Raw genomic sequence first — 24,057 nt, 5'->3', positions numbered from 1 at the left:
CAGTTCTGAAGATTAAACAAGATGATACGTACTGATATATCCTTAGCCCTCAGTAAATGTGAGCTCTTATTTTAAGTATTATACAGATACCATGTCCATTATGAACTTTGAGAGGCTGCCATGAGTCTGTAGCTGTGCAGTGTGGGGGCATGTGCATTTCAGGGAACTCTCATCCTGATTAAGGAGAAAGATAAAGAAGTCAACCATATTCCAGTGTGGAGGAGCCTTAGATATGATGACAGCAGGTTGTAGGAAGGAGATCTTCCCACTGGACAGTCAGAAGAAAGGTGCAGAACAACTGAAGGGTCATGGGAGTGGAGGTCATGAGGGTCACAGTGGAAGAGAGGAACAGAGGCTGGATAGATAAGGTGGTGTTGATTTGCCAGTGAGCTTTTTCCCCAACTCGGAAAGGAATTTGTAACCAGTAGGCTGTGGGTTACCACTGAAGGATCTTCAGCCTGACAGGGACATGGACAATCAGGTTTCTATTTTGTGCACCCTGCTGAGGGCCATTGCCAAGTAGGAATGACGCATCGAAATTTCCTTGCCAGCGTACCCCATGTTAAATGGACTTGCCTTGGAATTTCGCTGTTGACATTGCATGTAAGGTGACCTTGCTCAAGGATCAGGGCGGATCCGGGTTTAGAGCTGATCAGGTTTGAGGAAGTATCCCCGTCCTTGGGTTTAGGGCGTTCCCGGTTTAAGACAAGTTTAAGGCGTTCCGGGTTTAAGACAATATGGGTTTTAGGGAAGTTGGAGGTTGAAGATTATTGCTGCTGGAAATAGGGCGTTGCTGCTACCTGAGCTCCCGTTGAGTTCTCGTGAGATTCAGAAAGTATTGGAAAAGAAAGCCTCGTGGAGTAGGTGAATTGGGCGGTGGCAGAACTGGGTTTCCCGAGAACGTGTGTAGAGGCCGGTGTGAGTTCGGGAATAAAGAGTTGCTGTTTGAATCTACAAGGTGTGTGGTGGCTCGTGATTCTGTGCCCAGTCAAGACATTGCCAGCACCCCAGTGGGTCAGGAGGCTGAGGCAGGAGGATCACGAGTTCAAAGCCAGCCTCAGCAAAAGCAAGGTGCTAAGCAACTCAGCAAGACCCTATCTCTAAATAAAATGCAAAATAGGGCTGAGGATGTGGCTCAGTGATTGAGTGCCCCTGATTCAAACCCCAGTACAAAAAAAAAAAAAAGTCAGGGGTGACTAGGAGAACAGATGGGAAGACATTAAGCCAAAATATTGAATGGTCATATTGGGGATGGGGTATTCAAGCTTTTCAGTACTTCCCATTATCTATCTTACAATGTAATAAAAATGTTACAGGACAAATTGAAAGAAAGATAACTCCAGTTGCACTGTGTCATATAAATAGAAGAAGAGAAACTGGACTTGGAGAACAGGTTAGGTTAGGATTGGTTGCGCCATTAGAAGGCAATGAAGTGATAAGAAAAAATGTTTGTGTAGTTGGAAAATTTTAATGACTTTCTGTGCAGAATGAGCCAGAGAATTAAATGTGGTTTGGGATGGGAAATTGAATAGATAGTAATGGGTTATTTGAGGGGAACACGTTTGAGATTGGTAAAGATAAGCTTTGCATGAGATTGAATGAATTTAAGTTCTTGTTCAAACTTCTGTGGTGATATTCAATTGTTGGAAATTTGTAAGCAAATACGATGAAAGTTGTTTACATTGGCAAGTGGTGGAGCAGTAGATGTGATGAATTAGCAGAGATGAGCATGTGTTAAGAAGAAACTGAGAAACTTCCAAGGGGATAAGAACACTGACTTGGAGTGACTATTTCCAAATGAAAATAAAATATTATTATTATTATTATTATTATTATTATTATTATTATTATTTTCTCAGAGAGGGAATGATTGGAAGAGCCAGGAGGAAAAGTGATCATTTGAGACAGAGATACTAGGGGGAGTGTCCATGGGATTTGGTAATTAGGAGTTCACAGTGGACTTCATGGTAGCAACTCATTAAATAGAGGAAGACAGATTGTAGAAGCTTAAGCAGTGAAGTAAAGATTAAGATGTGGAGATGGAAGGGGGTTAGTGGGGCTGGGAGAGGAGAGATGAATTTGAGATGGGCTCTGTGAATTTTAATCCCCTACACTGTAAGGATGAATGTGATCTGAGCATCCCGATAAGTCGAAGGGAAGACATAGTGGAGAGGGAAGAGTTGGAGAATCAAATGAGAGGTGAATTGATGGATTCAAATCTAGATGGGGTGAGATTTGGAATGCAGGTGGGAGATTTGTTTTTCTTAGCAAATGAAGGAAAGGGAGGATTTAAGATTTGAGGTGACAGGTGAAGAACAGGACTGATGGCCTCTGATTTCTCAGTGAGGGCTGTTCTTTAGTGGAGGAGTGGATGAGCATTGAGGCGGGAAGCTTGAGGGTAGGGTGAAAGTTCAGCGGAGCTGCAAAGAGCATGGGACAGAGGAGAGTTACAGGAGATGGCTGAGGGCTTGGGATGGCTCTGCTGGGGCCAGAGGCCTAATAAGAAGACCCTGCCTAAAAGGAGATACATATTTGGTGCCATGGCTTTAAATATGTGGACTGTTTATGTGTGTATATATGTCACTCTGTGTTTATATTCCATAATGTGGGCTCAGTATACATTTGTCGAGCAAATAAGCCAATTATAGATTTCATATTATACGTTTCACATATATACATAATACATTATATAGAAATATATAATTGATATTTGTATATAATATATATATTATTAAATATAAGATATGTTTATATATATAATTTATATATATTTTATATATATATTTTTTGTCTACTTCCTGGAACCTAAATAATATAATTTCAAGTATTGAATCCTTTTTTTTTATTTCACTTTACTTTGTAAGACCTTTGTGTCTTTTTCCAAAGTTTGTATTTCCTCTTCCACTAAAAAAATAAAATAAATAAAACAAAGAAGAAAGTTGATGTAAGAATGAAACGTTAAATCCAAATACTTATTATGACCCTTTTATGGATCAAACATTGTATGTGGTTAGTCTTGCAAGAATCATGAGGGCAACCTGGTTCCTTGTTCTTAAGAAGTTCCCAGTGTAGGGCCTGGGGGTGGAGCCCAGGAAGAGTGACAGGTATTAGAAAGATGGAAAGGAAGAGCTTTGGAGATTCCGAAGAGGGGGACGAAGAGGGGGACGGTCCTTCTGGTGGCCTGCAGTGAAGGATGTGTGCAGTACTAGGTGTGACAAAGGCATGCGGAGGCCCCTGGCTGGAGCAGAGGTATACTGGGGAGAAGCAGCCTTTCAGATGGTGGAGGTGACCTGACACTGGGGAAGTGTGGGGTGTGTTCAAGAAGTAAATACCAGGATACATGTGCAGACATACCCATCTGTAGAAAGTCCTGTCACTCACTTGCTGGTTTTCAGGTTTGAGCCCTTGGGAGTTTACCTTTTGCTCTTTTGAGAGCTGCCAAGGACCCCGGATGAAAGGCGAACAGCTTCCCTGTGTGGAATTGGGTGTGTGTGGAATTTGGACTACACACAGAATCTGATTTATACAAAGCAGAGTCTGGGGGCAATTTTTTTTCCCTATTAATCATTCAATCTTTGATTCCAAAAATTATAGGCTTGTAGGAATTCACATTTTTCCCACAGGGGGGGGAAAAAAAAAACAAGAAAAAACCAAAACAAAACAGCTGTCAGCTTAAAAGTGCCCCGGCATCAACATTTATCAAAACCAAATTGCTTAGTGAGAAATGGTTTCAATTTTTATTAGGAAAATTTTCAAATTTTCAGTTAATACTTTATGTGTTAACTTTAACTGCAAAACTCCAGTCTCATTCTCTTGTTTTTAGACCCACTATGGAGAAGATTCGGGACGGTGACAATCTCAGGTTTATACATTTGTCCTGGCGGATGAAGCTAGCCTTTAATCCTGTTTCTTTTAGTAGATCTTCTTTTCTTATAAATACATCCTGACAGTTTCTCATACTTCAGAGGATATGTATATATAAAGTTGAGGGCAGGCGGTGTGTTTAATTTTGGACAATTCTTGTTTTAGAATGACGAAGTCTTGAGCTGAAGGCTATGAAGTAGAACATTCCCAAGTAGAGCCAGGTATTGGAGGAACCTACCTTTCTTCCTGTTGCCACCATTCATGACCAAGTGGATACCTGTTGTTTTCTCTTTTTCTTTTTTTGTCATCTGTGACTCACCTGCTTTGGGGACTCCTGATCTATTTACTTATCATGGAGAGGGGTGTGGTTTAGAGTAGCAGGCTGGGAGATGCTCTGTGGTTGGCCCAGCCAAGGTTTCTAGGATGCATGGCTGCTGTCCTCTCTCATTGGTAATCTCCAAAGAGGCATCTTCTTCTGCTTTATTATAAGCAAATTGATGTTGTCCATTTATTCTAAGAGATTTTCCTTTATAGACATTTTTGGACTCTGTTTATCTGTTGAGGGATAATTTATATGCTAAGGGTATAGTGGCATATTCTTTTTCTCATAACAAGTCAAGATCACATGATGGTTGTTCACCATATTTTCTTTGCCTACAAAACTCTTCCTTCTTTGAAAAAGCTCCTGTTTTCTCACTAGAGTTGAGTATTGATTGGCCTTCCTTTTGGATAGGGTTCCATGTAGGTGATGTGTGTCTGTCTTGTCTTCACAATTCCCTAAGGGCAGAGCCTACTGTCCTCCCTCTTGTATTTCTGCTTGGTGCTCTTGGTACATGACCAAGTATCTTTGGTGTCATTAAATCCAGCAGGTGTATTCAGCATCATTGCTCACTCTCCTTACTGAAGTCTTCTTTTGATGTCAGGAAAACCCCCCTTTCTAGGCTTCCCTTCTATATCTCTGGTCACTCTCCCAAGCTCTTTTGCTGGATCAACATCCTGGTCATTAAATACTGGAGTTTCTAGAAGTTCTTCCCAAGGCTTTTTGGTAGAAGTCCTCAATTCCTGATCTTATTCACATCCATGGCTTCAGTGAACACCTGTCCCCATGGTTCTCCCAAAGAGTCACACACAAAAGCCGCCCTGTTCCACATTTCCCATCTCTTGGCACCTCAGTCCTAACACATTCAAAGTGTACCCATGATTCAGCCATCCCCAGCGGCTGATTCTGCTCCGAGTCCCCTATTGCGATGAGTGGCGTTATCTAGTTATGCCAGCCCTCCTCCTCCACGTCTTCCTCCACAGTCCCTTCTCTCCCTCCCCCTCCGCCTCATCAAGTCCAGGGGGATTGCTTCTATGGAAATCCCTGGCATTTCCCCACCCACTTCTAAGCTCCACCCTCTTCATTCCTTTTCTGCCTGATTCTGTCCCAGCTCATTCTGGGCTCATCTCTCATCTGTCTTGGGTACCTTTTCCTAACTGGTCTGCTGGTGCCCACTCTGTTCCTCTCCACCACTGGTCAGGTTCCACAGTCACTCACTGTGTGTATGATTTCATCACTGTCTTCTTCTCCTGCACTGAGCTAGATGCCCCATCAGGGTTCATGTCCATTCTTATGACTTCAGCAAACTTCTGAACACCTGGTGGTAACCAGAATATATGTCAGGGGCAGTAAAATCTGATTATTGCTCTTACTTTCAGGATTTGTATTTACTTATGTGCTTTATGCTGATAGACATTGAGGAAATTCTTCTTGAGCGGTTCCATTGGGAATATATGTTTTCCTGATGAAAGAACTGGTAGGAGCTAATTTTAGAAAGCATAGAAAAGCAAAAGAAGAAAAAAAAATCCTATCACAATACCTGGTTTTGAGTTGTGGTTTTTGTTTTCCTGTGTCATTCAAACCACTTCAATCTTTTAAAATAAAATTGACATAGAGAAGACATACTATAGCCTTTCTAGAATGTTCAACTTTAATCCAAGAAAACTCGAGGAAAGACCTAGTTAAAGAAATTCTCTACAGTATTGGCATCCATAAGGTTTGGTAAACTTTAGGCCCCATTGAAAATATACTACATTTTGTTTGGTTGTCAAAAATGTTTTCTGCTTCAGTAACTGCTGCTGTTTTGTAAAATACCGGGTTGTTACCTGGACCTCGCATCGGTTTTCTCAAGGCCAGCGTGAGGGTTCCTGGGTCAATATTTGTCACAAAGCAATACTTTCGTAGTTCCAGATGACCACAGACCACAGTAACTTCAGGTTCTACCCCTGGGGAATTGAATCTCATCTCTTTGTGAAGTTGCTTTTCTTGTACTAAAAACTGGAGGAAGCAACTTTAACATTTGCCTTATGGTGGACAGGTAGGCCCATGAGGGTTTTATTTCTGCTTTTGAAATCCAAAAACACATGAGGAGAGATGAAAATTGTACAGTGCTGGAAAGGGGTCACCTCAGCCCTCAGCTCTTCTCTCCTAGTCATTGCAAGAGTTGGGAACTCTGACTTACTATAACACAACTTCTGTCCTGTTAACACTGGAGTTTTGGTTTTCCCATGGAGAATTCTGGTCTTTTACGTTGAAAGATTCCCTTTTATAGATACCTATTTGGTGATGGTTGGTTGTTTAACATTTTATTTAAGTTGTACATGAGGATATTCTGCTTCACCTCTTTGTAATCTTATTAAAGTCATTAAAACATGAAAGTAAAACACCGTGAACACCATGCATCGGAAGGTGTAGTTTGTCAGCAAGAGCATATTTTTGGTATGGAGTGGAGAAGGGAGCAACTTATGGCTAGTGCCAGATGGACGTCCCTCATGGAATCTGCTCCTAATCCCAGGGGCCTTATTATATGGGGTTTATTTTCAATATTAATCTTGATATGAAGGCAGCTGCGGTTCTTAAAAAAATCATGCTCTTGCTTATTTTTATTAAGGCTAAAGAAATTTATAGGTCGGCTTTATAGATGGATTCTACTTTTCCCCCTCAGTTATTAACCAGCACTGTGGAATGTGCAGTAATTTTTCCTATGTGCCATATAGATTCTTCTACCAGTAGCAATGAAAAAAAGAATTCTTCTTGTTAGGAGTAAATGGACTCAGTCTATGTTGGTAATATGTGTATTTTTCATAGGAGTCACTGTAAATAAGGTGCTCACATTTTACTTAAGGGCCAAGGTGTTTGCATTTTTGTTGTTGTTGTTGTTTCTAGACATTTCCATTGTAACCATGGCATGTAAAGAGCGTTAATAACTTTTCAGGTGGTATTCTTACAATTTTGAGCCGAAAATACCACCTCGCTGTGATGGTTTTAAGATCTTTACTTTTGTTTTATCTCCCTTTCCGTCACTTGTCACTTTTACATTGAAAAACTTGCTGTAATTTGCCTAAATCCAGTTGAGTCACTGTTCTGGAATAGAATTTTGTTGTTTTTTTTTGTTTTTTTTTTGAAGTGAGTAAAATTTGATATATAATTTAAGAAGAGCTGCTTACAAATCGCTGTATAATCACATCTTTTTAAATTCATGTAAGGAAATGTTAAGGTAATCTTGAATGTATTAGTATACAACAACTGGGATCCCAAGAATCCAAAGCCTCCCTTCTTCAGGAAGACTTACATTCATGGTTATTTATGTAAAATGCTAAAATAAATTTGAGCTGTACACCGGATTAACATTGACATCTTGACTGAATTCCATTATTTGTCTTCCAGATGAAAGCCAGCCACCTCTGCTTTGAAGGGATTTTATTTTCTGGTTATGTTTAAGAAATCATTAGCCTCATATTCAAACTAATTAAAATAGAGGTTCAGGAAAAGAAACCCTGCTTTGAAAATAAGTATAAAATACAAAATCTTAAGTGATGGATTTTGGAATAGATGGTCGTGAGGACTGTGATTTCCCTCCCTCCTTCCTGGCACCTCATCAGAAGTGAATTCAAAGCCTCACGTGAGCCTTTTCCAAAGAGTGAAAGATTTGAGATAAACAAACACCACTGGTCAAATACAGAGAACAAATGAAAGCTATATGATCAGCCAACTGGTCTGATTGGTAAAAAGCTGTCCCTGTAGAATTCAAGTAATGATAAAATCACAGGAAAATGTATGTAATCAAGATGTGTTGGCAGTGTCTTGTCCCTGTTCTAAAATACTAGTCCTGTGGTTCGGTAGCCAGACCAGGACCTGTGGTGCCCTGGATTCTTGTAATTTTTTTATCAAGTGTCTGAGACTTGCTCTTAAAAATGATAGATGTGAATTAATAGACATGAGTAGGCCTCATCTGTAATCCTGATTGGTTTAAATGATTAAATATCATTCTGTATTATATATGCTTATTAACTTTTTATTGATGACTTTTGAGTTAAGTAGGCTTTAGGATCTTTGGTTTATCAAATATGATTAAGACTGGAAATAAACACACTGAGTCACTTATAATACTTCAGGAAGAATTTATAGACATATTGATTTCTTTTTTTAATGTTAGCTTTAGAAGAACATGTTAAAAACTATTTCTATTTCTTGACTTAGTCTCAGCAGGAAAAAAAAAAAGCAAGTCAGTATTTTTATACATGGAAAGCTTCACAGAGGACAACCAACTTGTTGATATGTATTTAACACATTCAAAGATAAACCTTGATTGCAGCCAATAATCTTATAAGTAGATCTATTTAAAGTCAGTACGGTGCCCAGTGGAAGAAGGAACACTGTGTGTGCATAGTGTAGAAGCAGTAATTCTATAATATTTATTTTAAAATACTTTAAATTTAATCTTGTATTTATGATTAATATATGGATTGATCTCAAGGTCTCAGACTCTTGACATTTTGGACAGGGTAATTCTTTGATGTGTGGAGTGGGGGCTTCCCTATGCCTTTGCCTGCTGGATACAAGAAGAACCCTCAAATCATGATAATAAAACCTCTCTTTACATAATCAGACCTCCTCTGAGGAACATAATTAATTGTCCCAGTTGAGGATCACTAATCTATATACCTGTATATTTGTATCTGTATATCTATGGTTTATCTTGATCTCTGTTATCATATTTGCATTAAGTACCTGAATGTGATTATGGTGTAAGAACATTAACTCTTATACTGTAGAGATCAAAGAATGGCAGACAGTATAGGAAGTCATTGATGTTTTGATGGAATTCATACTAATCATAATTAGAGGGACTGACTGATTGAAATTGGAGAACATTTCATTTTACCTTGGTTAGCGGAGTTTGGTGACTGGCTGTACTAAAGAAATTTTCTAATTAGTTAAAAGGTTTTATTTAAAAATACTGTGGAACATTTTTACTTAATTTGTGGTTTCTTTTTGTATCTGAAATTTCATATTGTGCAAGTAATACCTGGGAGACTTACTAAGAGTATTCAGTATAAATATGTCATTAGAGACCTTAGTTTGTTTTCGGCAAAAGTCTCTTAGGTCCTTAATCATTTGATTGCAGCAAGAACTACAATGTCTGGCAGTACAAGGAAAATAACTCAGATTTTATCTTCTGTGACTTTTCATTTCTATTTTGTTTAAGGTTTTGGCAGTCCTTTGGCAAACCAAAATAGGAATGGTTCCTCTGACTTTGATGTGGACTAAGTCAAATGCATAATTTAAGGAAAGGTGAAAATAATAAATGGCTTCATAACAAGAAAAAGAAGTGGTTTAGTCACACATCTTTAACCACACTGAAGCTGCCAATCGCAGGTAACCCTGGGGTTGATCCTGAGGTCCACCATTATCAGTTAGGTACTTACTGTGCCAGATCCCGGGGCTCCAGTGGCCAGTAAGGCCCAGCCTCTGGCCCTCAAGGAGTCCAGTAGGGAGACAGACACTGAAATAGATCATTTTAACACAGTATGGAATGATACACAGGTTGCCTTGGAGCTTGGAGGAGGAGAATCACACCCAGCCAGGAATGGAGAAGGTGGTACCGTGGAAGGCTTTTCCAAGGAGCTGTTTTCTAAGCATCCTTGAAAATGGTTCCTACTGAGTGCATTAGTGGAACTACTTATTATAAACTGATTCATATTAAAATGCCCATGGCAGATGAGAGCTAAGTTGTTATTCCTGCCGGCAGATTTATATCATAGGTCACAGCCCTTTCTAAATCCAAGGGATGTTCTGTTGGTAATAGAAATTTGCATGTAAATGTCAGCTCTTTGGTGCCACAGAGAAGGTGTCTTTCTGGTTCTTCTAGCAGCATCAAAGAAAGTAGCCCCCTATTCCAGTTGGACTAATGGCCACTTTTAGCTGTCATTTCAATGGTTCTCGCAAAACTCAAAGCAGGCTGAGCACATTTCTTTTGTAAGATGTTGTCGTCTTTGAGAGATATCCACTAATTTGCCAAAATACTATGGAAGATACACAGAATAGGCAGCACTTTCATCTTCTGGAAATGCTACTCCGCTTATCTTCTGCTGTTGTGGGCTGCTCTTCTGCTGTTGTGGGCTGCTCTTCCTTCTGTGGGTTCAGTCTTTCCCCACCTCTAAACATGGACACGTTTCCTTTCATCCACATACATGTTCAAGCTAAACCTCCTCAAAATGTAGTCTATCTTTAGGGGCCCCCATAGGAATAATGTTTGTGCTCTGCTGAAAATGTGTGCATGTCCATTTCTTGGTCTGCCAGGCCTATTTTTATGACAGTGGACTTTTGCCTAAGTAGTTTTCTCTCTCAAAGGGCTCTTATCTCTCAAAGGCAAACTTCTACACATCCTTCAAGACCCCCCTTGAATTAATTCCTCTAATTTGAAACCTGCCGACTTTACTGGGAGAGTACATTGCATGTTCCTAGTCTAGCACTTGTCATATCTGTTTTCTTCCATTAGAGTTCTTCTTGGGTAGAAAATGGATCTATTCACATTTTTAATCCAATATCTATCTACCACTGTGTCTTTTTTTTTTTTTTTTTTTGGTGGGGGGGAGCAGTACCGAAGATTGAATTCAGGGTCAGTCAACCATCCAGCCTTATTTTGAATTTTTTTAGGGACAGCATCTCACTGAGTGGCTTAGCACTTCACTTGCTGAGATTGGCCTTGAACATGATCCTCCTGTCTCAGCCTCCTGAGTCACTGGGATTACAGGTGTGAGCCACTGTGCCTGGCCCCACTGTGTCTTTTATATAGGGAACTCCTAATTCTTTTCTTCCCTGGCTTCTTGCCCTCAACTTTCTGACATTTATCATTTGCCTCTCCTGTATGAGACCCTTGGCTGGAGGTTTCATAGTGCCTTACTTCTTACACAATCCATTCCCACAAAGCATTTCTGATTTAGAAATGAGGAAACAGGTTCAGAGAGGTAGCAGGACACAGCTTACCTGATGACACGCAGCTGGAAATGATGGAGTTGGGATTTGAACTTGGATCTTTCTGGCTCACTCATTCACTCATGCATTCAGCAGATTGGGCCCACTATCTAAGACCAGGGGAAACAGCACTGAACCAAAGGAATCCCTTGTCATCAGGGACTTAACATTCTAGTGGGATGGGGAAGAGAGAGGGTAAACAGACAGATGGATAAATGTAGTGAAACCAGCAACTTGTAAGGGATTTTATATCTCCAGTGAGGTGTAGGGCTGGGGAATGGGAAAGAGACTGGGGATGGGGGTGTGTGTTTGTGTTTCTGTTAAGCTGATCTGGGGAGGCCTCTCTGAGGAGCAGACATTGAACAGGACCTTATGCAGTAAAGATAGAGGGTCGAGGGGTCCAGGCAAGAATAGCTGGTGTGGTGACCCAGAGAAGGGACTGAGGGGTAGCCAGAGCCGTGTGCCTAGAGCCTGGTGTGCCAGAGCAGCCCTCTTAGGAGGGGGTTTAGGGGAGCCAGTGGCCTGATTATGTAGGGACTTACTGCCCATGGAAAGGGGTTTGCATTTTCCCTTAATGTCATTGGAGGGCACTTAAGGTCTTTAAGTAGTAAAACTCTCCTGCATGATCACATAAGCTATAGCAGTTTGTGAAACAGATGTGCTTTGGTTTCTGCAAAGCTCATTGGAACATCACCTTGGCTATTAATACAGATAGAAAAGATGGCTTTATTTGCAAGAGCTCATTTCATCCTCAGGGTTTCTGTATGAGGCAAATACTAGTCTTATCTCTGTCTTATAGGTAGAGGAACTGAAGTGCACTGAGGCTAAGTAACTTGTGCACGATTACACAGCTGGCAGGTAGCTCACCTGGGATCTTGAACTCGCCTTTAAGACAAGTTAGGCAACATGCCGGCCATCCCACAACTAGGTGGTTGGGTTTGGAATTCAAGCCAGCATCTGAGGTGTGGTGAACTGATCCCTGTATTCCATTCATCCTATTGTCCTTTCTGCCCAGTGTAGACACCTGCAACCTCATACCAGCCTCAGAGGGTTAACTGGTCTTTTTGCTCCTAGTCTTCTCAATATGAATTTTGTCCTCCTCAGACTATTGATGTGTTCATGTTTGGATTTTATATATCTCTCTGCCTCCTCCCTCCAATAAAGACCTTAATACACCATTCTGTTGGGTACATTTCAGAAGAGCAGGGTTGGTTTTCAAGGCCCACCAGAGGCTGGCTTCGTACCGTATCTCCCAGCTCACTTCCACTGTTCCTGTGGCCAACATAGCTCTGCTTTGTTCCGTGAGCAGATCCTGTTCATGCTTCTGTGGTCAGCTTTGCTCACCCCATGCTCTTTTCCTGGGACTGTCCCTCCTCCCGGCTTGTTCCTCTGGAGGCCATTTCTTTTTGATTCTTTCTCCTAAATTTGAAGACTGTTTGTCACCAGTTGGTTCTTACATTGATCCTTTCTTTTATCCTGTCACCACAACCAGGTTGACATCCCTTCAAAGCAGCAATCACATCTTCTACTTCTCTGCATCTACAAAGAAGCAGATACATTTCCCCAAATATATCCAACTGATTAACATCTACTGGGTACTGTCTTGAAAGAAAAGCTTTTAGGAGGAAGTAGAGGAGATAAGCCAAATTTATGTAAAAGACGTGCCACACAGCAGAGGTGTTACCATTGGCTTTTATTGTTGGTGTGTGTTTAAAGAAAACTGGACCTTTTCCTATTCTGTATATATTGGTAAGGATTCATTGGCCAGTCCCAAAGATTGCTCTTTTTTGGTTATTTAAAACACCACCAACAACCCCCGCCCCCGCCTTGATTCTGCAAATTTAGTATCCTTTCCTCTACTTACATTTTTATAAGTGTAGTTGAGTTTGAGAGGGTGTTTTTTTTTTTTTTCTCTTGCCACTTTTAACTCATCCAGATGGTTATGCGATTCACAGACTCAAATGTGTCCAGATCATGAAAATCCAAAGGCCCTGTGTTTGAGTTGGGTCCATATGTTTAGGCATTGTCACTACTTATGTGGGTCCACAGAACTTGTTAAAAATCTAACAGTGGAACTTGCATTCTCTACTTGATCCAATTTTGGATGTTCCTGGCCTTCCTCCAGTGATGAGGGCAAGAAAGAGGGTGGGGGGGATCACCTCGAAAATAATTGCATTTTCCTGAGAGCAGGAAGGGGAGAAGAGAGATGGTAAATACTTGAGCTAAGCCTTTGTCACCTTAAACAAAACAGCTTGTGTTGCATCGGCATTTCTGCAAGATCACCCTTAGCTGTTTAGAAAAGTTTATTTTAAAAAAGAAATTTCTACTATGATAGTCCAAAATGAACTTGGTTTAGTACTTCTCAAATATTAGTGGGGTGTAGAGTTCCTGAGAAACTTATTTTAAAAATGTAGATATTAGGGTCCCACTCACTGCCTTGAGATTCTGATATAGTGAGGCTCAGGTAATTTACAGATTTTTTTTTTCTTGGTGCCAAGGATTGGACCCAGACAGGCTTAACCACAGAGCCACATCCCCAGCCCTCTCTATATTTTATTTAGAGACAGGGTCTTGCTGAGTTGCATAGGGCCTGGCTAAGTTGCTGAGGCTGGCTTTGAACTTGCATCCTTCTGCCTCAGCCTCCTGAGCCACTGGGATTACAGGCATGCACCATCACACCTGGCTGTAATTTGAATTTTTATTTGCACCTGTTTATTTTCTGGTCCTTGGCACAACATGTGAAGAAACAGTGATTTAGATTATTTTATTATGAAAATACTAAATTTAGTATTTGAATCCTCACTCCTTAGACATCAGGCTATTGGTTCCCTTTTCACTGGGGTTTTTCCTCCAGGCCAGAGTCTGTGTTATTCATTGCAGTTTATATTTAACCACCTGAATCATCCATCCCTAAAAGCCCACTCCTATCCTTTTATTATCAAAAGCTTAGTGCAAAAAAAAAAAAAAAAAATTAGTGCATTTTATTTACTTTTAACATTTTTATTTTTACTTGATGCATAGTAACCATATGTATTTATGGAGTAATTGACACATTTCAATACATGTATATACTGTGGAATGATCGGATCAGGGTAATTGGCATATATATGACTTTCTTGTATCAGAAACATTCAAAGTACTTTCTACTAGATATTTTTGAGATAAAACTGTTGTCAACCCTCATTATCCTACTGTGCTATAGAACATTATGCATTATTTCCCAATTTAACTGCAAAGAGCATTTTCCAGAATAAAACTTTTTCCTAACTAGAAATCTCCAGAGTTTAAAATATTTCTTTTATTAGAATATATGTCTTCCTACGACCAGTTTTTTTGTCTGTAGATGTGGCTTGGGGAACAACAGTGGTGGTGGCCCCTGGGCTTCTTGCTTTCACTTGAATTGCAAGTGCGTCAGCTGTGTCCTGATGGATTCGGAAAGCAGTACCAAGTACCAGCACTTCACACCCAGGAGTTCACTTGTTCATTCATTCAGTAGAGATTTTCACCAAATACTCTTCCTGGCACTGGGGCATCATGTAAACAATAACAAAATATTTTCCTCCTAATTGAATTTATATTCTAGTGGGGGCAGGGGAGAAAGACAATAACTGTATATTATATGATATTGAAAGTGTTAATGGTAAACATAGAGTAGGGGACAAGCCTGAACGTGCCGGGGTGCAGCACAGAAATTTGGTAGTGTAGTCGCAAGCAGGTGACATTTGAGAAAAGTTTCCAAAGGAAAGGGTGAGTGAGCCTTGGGGACATTTGGAGAGAGGATGATTTAGGGAGAAGAAACCTCTGGTGCAAAGGCCCTGAGATGGGCGGATGCCTGGGGCATTGAAGGATCAGCAAGGAGACAGCAGGGTAAAGTATTGTGAGCAGAGAAGAACGCTAGCAAAGGGGTCAGAGAAGAAACCTGCCATTTTAAGGACGTGTGCATCTTCCCCAAGCCAGTGGGAAGCCAGTGGAAAGTTCAGAGCAGAGGAATGGCACCGTCTGACTTAGATTCTTCAGAGGCCTGGAGAGTTTGGTGAAGTCAGAGGCACCCGCTAAGAGGCTACTGCAGTGGTCAGGGAGGAAATAGATGTCTCAGGTATGGGCAGGTCCATTGGAGGGAGAGACAGGTGGTCCGCTCTGGGTATAATTGGAAGGCTGAGCCAGCAGAGTTCTGACAGTTTGTTGGGGGAAAGAAAAGAAAGACTAGGATTCAAAAATGATTTGGCCCCAGTCATTGAAACTGAGTCCGTTCCCCCTCAAGGGAGATGGGAAAGATTGTGGATGGCCAGGCTTGGGGGAGAGGGTGAGGTGTTCCGTTTTGGACATATGTTTAAGATTCCTGTTGATATCCAAGTGGAAGTGCTGTAGGCAGATGGGTGTGTGAGTCCTATGCTTAGGAGACCGTCACCCACCAGATGTTTTAGCATGTAGAATGGCAAGTGTGCATGTGTGTATAATTATGCACGTATGTAATTCTCCGCATGTATAGCTATAGCTATAATTGCATATACACAATTAGCAGCAAATGTGTGTGCAAGTTACAGATGCTTCTTGACTTAATGATGGATGGGGTCATGAACCCATCCTAAATTGAAAATATCACAATTTTAAATTCTACAAGTTGAGAACGTCCTAAGTTGGAAACTAATTTAATACACCTAACCTACCGAACATGACGGCTGATCCTTGCCTACCGTAGAAGTGCTGGGAACACATGCATTAACTTACAACAGTTAAGCAAAACATTTAATACAAAGCCTATTTTACTATAGTATGTTGAATGTGTTGTGTACACACACAGGTGGGCATTTTGTAGGCATGATGAGATGAAAAAATAGAAAACTGTATCCAAAATAGTGCTGACGACACAGTGCAACATAGAGCATCGGATGTTCCCCTCTTGATCGAGGGGCTGATGGGGAGCTGTGGTGCAATGCCATTGCCCAGTGTCTCAGGGAAGCATCCCACTGCATATCACTAGCTGGGAAAAGATCAAAATTCAAAAAAGTGTAGTTTCTAGGGAATGCATAGCAGATCATCTTAAGTTGGGAACTAAATGTGTTGGTGTACACACGGATTTCCCTGTAGTTATACCTCACGGTATAACTGCAGTTTTTCTTTCCAGACTATTGTAGGATGCCTAACCTTTGGTGTAGAGGGTCATTGTTATTGGGTCCTTCTCTGTTCCTACTATGGTGCTCCAGATCCCCATGATGATCGTTATCTTTAACCATCTTGGCTTGTTTTGCTCCTTTGGGCTTTAGATCTTGAATGGAATGACTGCCGCTCAAACTGGTCACAACTTGATTATCCTGGGTCAGTTCTTTTCCAGGGGGCAGTGAGCAAAGCCTCTGGGAATAGGTGGACCTCAGGGTGCTGCCTTCCCATCATGTGGCAGGGCCTGGCACACTTGATCTGTCATGGCACAGTTCATTTGTGTGAGCAACTTGACAGATGTTCGTAGTGAGGCATCAAATTGGATGGTGTCTGCTAACAAATCTGATGGGAAAACAGAAAAGAGAATTCAAAGGATTATTATTATTATTATTATTTAGGCTTAAATTTGCCATTGAGCTGTTTGAGCCTCTGTCATTAAGGCTGCTTTATTAGAAGTCTACACAATTCTTCACATGGGTGTCAAAATAATTTCAGTGAAAATGAGGTTGGGTGGACTCATCAAGCTGAAGTATTCGTCTTGTGATTACAGATGGGTTTTTGTTTCTGCTCTTCTGCTTCCTTCCAAGCCTTTTGCTGGATGAGCTGGACTTAACAATCTGCATTAATTTACTTTGGCACTTCACACGGTCAGACGGGCCACGAACGCCATGGTCTCTAATACATTTCTAAAAAATCCTGCGGATGCTCCTTTTTAATTGATGTCCTTCATAAATTGTGTTTGCTGAAGCTATAATTACTCGTCAAGCAGAGAAAGCAAATCTACCTCCAAGTACAATGAAGATGTTCTTTTATAAGATTATTAAGATACAGAAGTTTGGCATGCAGAGTAATTTAGTTCTGCTTTATAATGATATCTTCAGGGACTGTATCTTTGGGGATCACATCCATTAGAGCCTAGCAAAGTGGAAAAGGACCTATCACTACTGCGCTCCTCATAAATGTCAGATGCCCCCGCCTTGCAGTGACCATTGCCCCGTGTATGTGCTTGTTATAAAACACTTGGAACAGGCTGATTTTTTTTTTTTTGATAATGTTTTTGTATGCCCTTCAGAGTAATTAACTGCTTCGCTGGACGTTCATTTAGCTTATTTGGAGTATTTTAATCTGACTCTTGAAATTGCTTGAAAGATTCCTACATGATTGAACTGGGGGTCTTTGAAGGAACATCAGCAGAGGGTCATCACCTCAAAAATTTGGAAATAGCTCCAATTAAACAGATACAAGATGGATCACTTAGAAATTCTTATTTAACTGATTTATAAAATGCATAAGTTTTGCCTTGGTATTAAATGAGGATATTAGTTTGTTTTTGTTTTTAAAGAGGAATTTAGGGAAAGTGAAAGAAGAAGATAGCAAGGATTTCTAAAGGGTGAGGGTATTTGTGGGAGAAATAAAAGGAGGTGTTCCAAAGATCTTATTTTATTTTTTGTCTCCCACTTAAAAATGTCAGCTACATGTAAAGCTATATGCATCTTTTTCACTACTCTGTCTCCAGCTTCTAGCACAGTGCCTAGACACAGCTGTCATGTAAATAGGGGACTTCTCAGAACCTAGAGCCTCATGGGGCATTGTGACACATCTAGCATCCTTTTCCAAACTCGATGGACTACGGAACCCTTTTCTCAAGAAACATTAGAATGGGGTCTCTTCAAATACCCCCTCGGAATTCTAGCTTTGAGTAAAATAATAGCAATAAAATATTAAAACTGAATTGATCAAGAAGTGAAATGTTTACTTTTTTTGTGGAGACTGGAACACAAGGGATAGAGAGCATGAGGTAGGAGGGATGTCAGACTTCCATGTTTGAACCCATCATCTAGAGCAAGTTGCTTGACCTCGGGCAGCCTCTGTCTATCGATCTTTAAAGTAGGGATCATAATTATATTTACCTTGCTGGTTGTTAGGAAAATAGATTACATTTAGTCCCACTTTGGAAAATTAAATGAAATAATGTATGTAGAGGGCTTCCCTGGGCTAACTATTTATTCTTATTTTCATTATTATTGTTGTTCTTATTAAGAAGTAAGTGATAAATGACCCCAGTTAAAAGGGGGTGATGATGAGGCACTCAAGATTAAATGGAGTCAGCCTTCCTCCCGCTTCTCAACAAATATGGGAGTGCTTCTAATATGCCAGGCATTGTATATTCTGGGGGTGACAGTGTCGGACCCAGTTAAAGCCCCTCCCTGTGGACCTGGAGGGGTTTTGTAGCATAATGTGTTTATGGCTGTCACCATCCCCTAGAACATACAGTAAATTTAATTGTACATAATTCACTTAAAGTTAATTGTTCGGAGGTCATTATACTAGTGATCTGCCCCAAAGCAGCACTTTTTCTCTCAGAATCCGATCTGTTCTTAACACCAAATAAGTAAATCAGGATTCAGAGGTCATGTTTTGAAATGAAATAAATAAAATGAAGCTGGCGTTAAGAAATAAGCTCATCAAATGGAACACGCCCTTTTATTCCAATTAGTCTATCCACCACAGTGGGTGGTTAGGCAACACCCAGTTAAATTTGGATCTCAGATAAAGAATACTTACTTTGTTAAGTATAAGTACATCCCAAGTAGTACATGGGATATACTTATCCTTGGGGGGGGGGGAGAAGCTGTATATTTGAAATTCCAATTTAACTGGCTGCCTTGTGTTTTACCTGCTCTGAACCAGGAGAGTGACCACTGTGGGCTGCAAGTCTTTAGGCCAGGAGGCATCTCACTCAAAACAGAGTAGAAGCCTTTACATCTCTTTGAAATGATTTAGAACTGTTCCCCCCTGATCACCGAGTGTTTCCAAATTAAAAGCCATTAATTAAGGCCTTCTGCAGATACAAGAGATAGGCAAGGAGTGCTTTGTAATGCCAGCTCAGTACTTCAGGTGAGAGCTTTTCAAATTACGTGGACCAGTAGAGCCACCTGCTTGACTCAACGCTGTGGCCTGCGTGGGACTCGTCAGCGCACTGCGGTGCCAGGGTTGTTACTGATTTTTCTCATTTCTCCAGGGCAAATACTAATTAATGGATACAATTCACAGCTGATTAGCTGTAGTTTCTTCAGTAATTACATTCGCATACTAACTGTTCAGAAGAGGATTTCTAACCCAGTTCTTATTTCATTCTAAGCTTAATTTGTTTTTTGAATTGTTTAGGCCCTTAGTTTAATAGCCATTTTATTTTTCTTTGTTGTTTTAGGTGCTATTAGATAATAAGTGAGTTTAATCTTAAAAAAAAAAAAACCTCTCTGATAATGAGCTGTTTGCCTTAAATGGATTTCTAATTCCACAACAAAACCTACATTTAAATAACGTTAAAGTTGTGATACGGGCTGTCGGGTGGTTATTTTTTTTGGGGGGGGTAGGATTGGAACATGGAATATACCGGATTCTCTTCTATATTCCCCCCCAAACTTGATTACAGGCCTGAGCTTTTAATTCTGGCATCATTCATACATCAAAAGCTTCATGACAGAAACCTTTACTGTTTGTTTTTTTTTTTTTTTTTTTGCATCTATTTGGCATAGTGGAATAATGAGGAAAATGTGTGTGTGTGTGTGTGTGTGTGTGTGTGTGTGTGTGTGTACACCCACATGCACTGGTGCACATGTGTTTGATTCAGAAAAGCCAGAGAAAGGTCCTCCTTAAGGGCTAGCTAATACATTTTTGAGAAATCCTTATAAAGACATTTACTCAAATGAATCCAAGTGTTGGAGGAGAACCATCCCGATGGTTATTTGTGTGTGTGTGTGTGTGTGTGTGTGTGTGTGTGTGTTGAGGTGTCATTCTACAAGGGAGAATTTGCTGCTCTGGATGGTAACAGCACTTTGGAACCATTAGTCTTTCCTATAAATCCTGTTTAGTTCTTGGATCCCTGACATGTAGCATGTCAATCCCCTATCTGTAGGTTCAGAGTCAGGCTGAGAGCACCCCCCCATAAGTGTTTTTCAGTTTATGGAGAGGAGGATTATGTGGGTCTTCCATATCTATATATTCGCATCTATGTTCTGTTTATTCTCTATATCTCTATATCTGTGTATCTGTATATCTGTCAATGTACCTACCTATTTCTCTATCCACCTATCCATTTTTTCCATCCTTCTATCTCTTGGGGGTAAATTGCACCTTTTACTTTAAATTATTAACTTTATTTAGATGAAAGAATAGCTATATACATTTCACCCTTTGGACACCAAACCTTTGTTTTATTTGATGCATTAAATAATTTGATGCATTAAATAATTAAATAATTTGATGCATAAATAATGTGCTTTATAAATAGTCCATTCTTATACCATTTAAAAATCATGAAAATAATACAGCTCTAGATAATTATGCCCACAGAACCTTTCCATATTGCCAGACTGATAACAGAATGTTTAAGGCAACAAAATGTGCCTATTTATACCATGTGAACCCGAAAATACATTTCTGCCCAAAACCCAAGTTTTACATTTTGATAACAGGTCCCTAGAAGTAAAGAGCTTAAGTCTGAAATGCTGATACAGTCTTATTTGTGATGATATGAATGGGCTATTGTGTTAGGGAATGAAATAAAAAATTGCTGTGTTCATAGGATCCTGCTTATTTTTTAAACCTCTTTGCATTTAATGTTACATTGAGAGATTAAATATCACTGTTTTCAGCAGCTCTGATGGATATAGATATGGCTTCTTTAAATTCTGGAGATTTAAAATTTTTTTTCTTTAGTCTTATTTATTTATATTCGTGCCACACCTCATTCACTTAGAAAATAGAATTTGAGTCCTGGGAATTGAATTTTATTCCCTTTAATTCACATTTTAACCTACCCACACTTGTGACATCTGTTCTTGAAAAGTAAGCTCTAAAATCCCAACATGCTTTAAAACGTGTCAAGGTGATTCTCTTGGAAACTCTTCTCCTAACCTCTGACAAGTGCCAGTTGGATAAACAACACCGTGGTGATAGGTTGGCCTGGTGTTTGTAATTGTCTCCCTTTACTATTAGTCTTGATGAGAAACAAAACTATTTCCTAGAATTATTGAGTTAGCTTAACTCCAGGCTTTATTTTCCAAGGGAACTAGCTGTCAGCGGGGCTGCGCTTTGACATCTTTCCTGTTTTGAATTTGATCTCAGTGAGACCCCCATCCCTGACCCCATTCTCCTAACACGGACATTCTTTCTAAATGGCACCTGAGCTTTCATAACCAGGATTCTTATTAAGCCCCACATTAACATAAAACCATCTCTTTGTTTTCTTTCAGTTTGGAAATAATAATAACTACATGAGCATGGCAGAAGCCAACAACACATTCTTTGCTGCCAGCGAGGTAGGTGTCTGTCACAATGGTGTCCCTTCGTGTTTTGCGTACTATTTAGGTAAATTGATAGGCTCGAGAGTCACATAAGAGAGTGAGATAAATTTGATAGTTTGTGTTCCCTCATGTGGCCCAATGTAATGACTCTGAAGGAGAAATAAGAAAAACCTACCCGAAAAGAAAATAACCAGTCAAATGTTTATCACTTATCCATTGCTTCTATTGCTTCTGTGCCTAATTTTGTGCAAAATAAATAAATAGTTGAAAAAATATACATGAAAACAAAAATAAATTATGTTAATACATATATACACACAGAAACTATATTTGTATCTAAGCAGATAAGTAACTGTTTTGGAAATGAGACTAGAAGTGAATTTTAATAGAAGATATTTGAACTTCACATTTCTCTAGGGGTAATTTCATTAAGTTGCCATGATTTGGGAAACTGTGGCAGAGCAGTATTGTAGTCTTTTGGAGGGTTGTTGGGGCAATGCAAAATGAGGGTTTTAGCCTCACAGCTTAGCACAGTCCTTGGCTGTATGTTGTAGGTACTCAATAAAAATTTATTGACTAAATGTATGGGTGTGTTCCAAGACCTGGTTGTAGCTGGGAAAGCTGGGTGGTGGAATCTGAATGTAGCACCACATGGGCTCTGGGTTCGTAATCCAGTTATGGGAGTGCACATGGAACAAACATTGATATATATATTTTAACCACATTCCTATTATTGACTTAGAACTGTTATTTGGTCTTACTGGTCTACTTTCTACAAAAACCTGGAAGTTAATTACACTAAAGAAAGGGTTCCCTAATAATGGTAGCCTGTGTGAGATTTAAGATTTTCAAATAAGAACAAACAGAAGTGTGAAATTGGTCCAAATGGAACATTTCCTCTAGCGGCTTATGTAATAAAAAGTCTTCATTTTCCAAATACATTCAAATATAGGAAACTGAACTGGTTTGACCCCAGAGGATGAAAATAATAATGGCTTTGTAAATGATCTTGGTACCGGGAAGCAAGTGATATGAAAGAAATTAACGCTGAGACATTATTAGAATAAATGGGGAATCAAGAATGGAGGGTCTTCGTGGATGAATCGTTTTTTACAGTGACCGTCATCCCTAACCAGGAAGACAGCTTAGGTAGCGAATATTGTTTGGCGCTGGCTGCTGTGTTGTTTGTGATAATGAACACAAACCCCATCTGTAAGGACAACATGATGTTTCATTCTGTAGGATTTTTTTCCCTACATTTGAATCAAACATTGATGAAAGCTCTACTGTCAGCAGCTGTTCAGAGACAATTTGATTCCAGCTGTGATAATTCACCGTGTCAGACATTGGCTGTTATATGTTGATACAACAGTTCTCCAGATTTGCATTTTTATCAAAAGGAACAAATGTTTTGAACATTTCAGTACAGATGGTATTTAACCATGTACATTCTACTTTAACATGTTCAAGGTAAACATGGAGAAGTCGGTATCTGCAAAAATAATCACATAAACTCCAAATGATTAGTCTGATATTGGTCATCTGGCGGAGCTACAGAAGTCAGTGTCTTTTATTGTTGATGTCACACATGGTTCTTTTTTATCATCTCTCAGCCAGCGTTTTGGAAATAGAATGCTTAACTTTAATATTTTGCCTCTCTTTTTTTCCTTTTCCCTGCAGAATACTTCACTGTATATTTAATATTTTACCTCTCTTTAAAGAGGCTTTAAGATTTTAGCATTTCCTTGGTTATATGTGTCTGTGTTATTTTATCGTTTCATTAGGCTCCCATATAGCAATACACGAAGTTCTAACTTAAAATTAATTTGTCTTTTGAAAAATGATACCATGGGGACCTATGATATATAAGACATCTCTCTATTCCTTAACAAAAATAAAAAATGGAAACCTCTTTAATTTTGACTGCCTGGCATAAGACATGCTTTACGGCAGTGTTTAAGAGGTAATCTTATGTACTGTTTTCACTGTATATCTCTCAATCAAAACATAAGGCCCAAGTAAATGTTAACGTATCACCACATTATAGCCTGTGCCTAATTTCCCAATCACTGCATTAAAAGTAAATTTATTTGGTATTTTAACATTCTAATGAGTGCAAACTAATTCAGGAGGACTGTAGGTTTGCATGCTGTAAAGTCTAAATTGTGCCTGAAACCAGTTCCCTTCACATCAATATTGTCCTGAAGATAACACTACAGGGACTCCGATACTCTTAAGTTTGAAATTCACACATTAGCTTTATGTTTTCTATCTGTGTCATGATTACCCTGACCATTTTTAAAGTACTTTAAATATTTATTGAAATAATATTTCAAGTGTTAATTACAGTGGTAATGAAAACAGCCAAATGCCACATATCAAGAATGAGTGTTTATCCGTATTGTTAATGTGATATGTTAGATTTCATTA

At 39.6% G+C, this 24,057-nt stretch overlaps 1 protein-coding gene across 2 annotated transcripts in view; it reads left to right on the top strand.

Annotated features, from left to right (window-relative positions):
- TOX3 (TOX high mobility group box family member 3) overlaps window positions 1–24,057 on the top strand; it is a gene marked incomplete at its 3' end in the record, with an annotated part of 103,852 nt that overhangs the window by 52,004 nt on the left and 27,791 nt on the right. For both annotated transcript variants that reach the window (XM_081275332.1, XM_081275331.1), the window contains exon 2: window positions 21,577–21,642. In XM_081275332.1, coding sequence (XP_081131458.1) covers window positions 21,577–21,642 — 66 coding nt within the window. The remainder of the gene's footprint in view (window positions 1–21,576; window positions 21,643–24,057) is intronic.

Source organism: Spermophilus citellus (assembly GCF_964194105.1).
Source record: "Spermophilus citellus genome assembly, chromosome: 18".
NCBI classification, from domain to species: Eukaryota; Metazoa; Chordata; class Mammalia; order Rodentia; family Sciuridae; genus Spermophilus; species Spermophilus citellus.
This window is presented reverse-complemented; position numbering and strand designations above follow the sequence as displayed.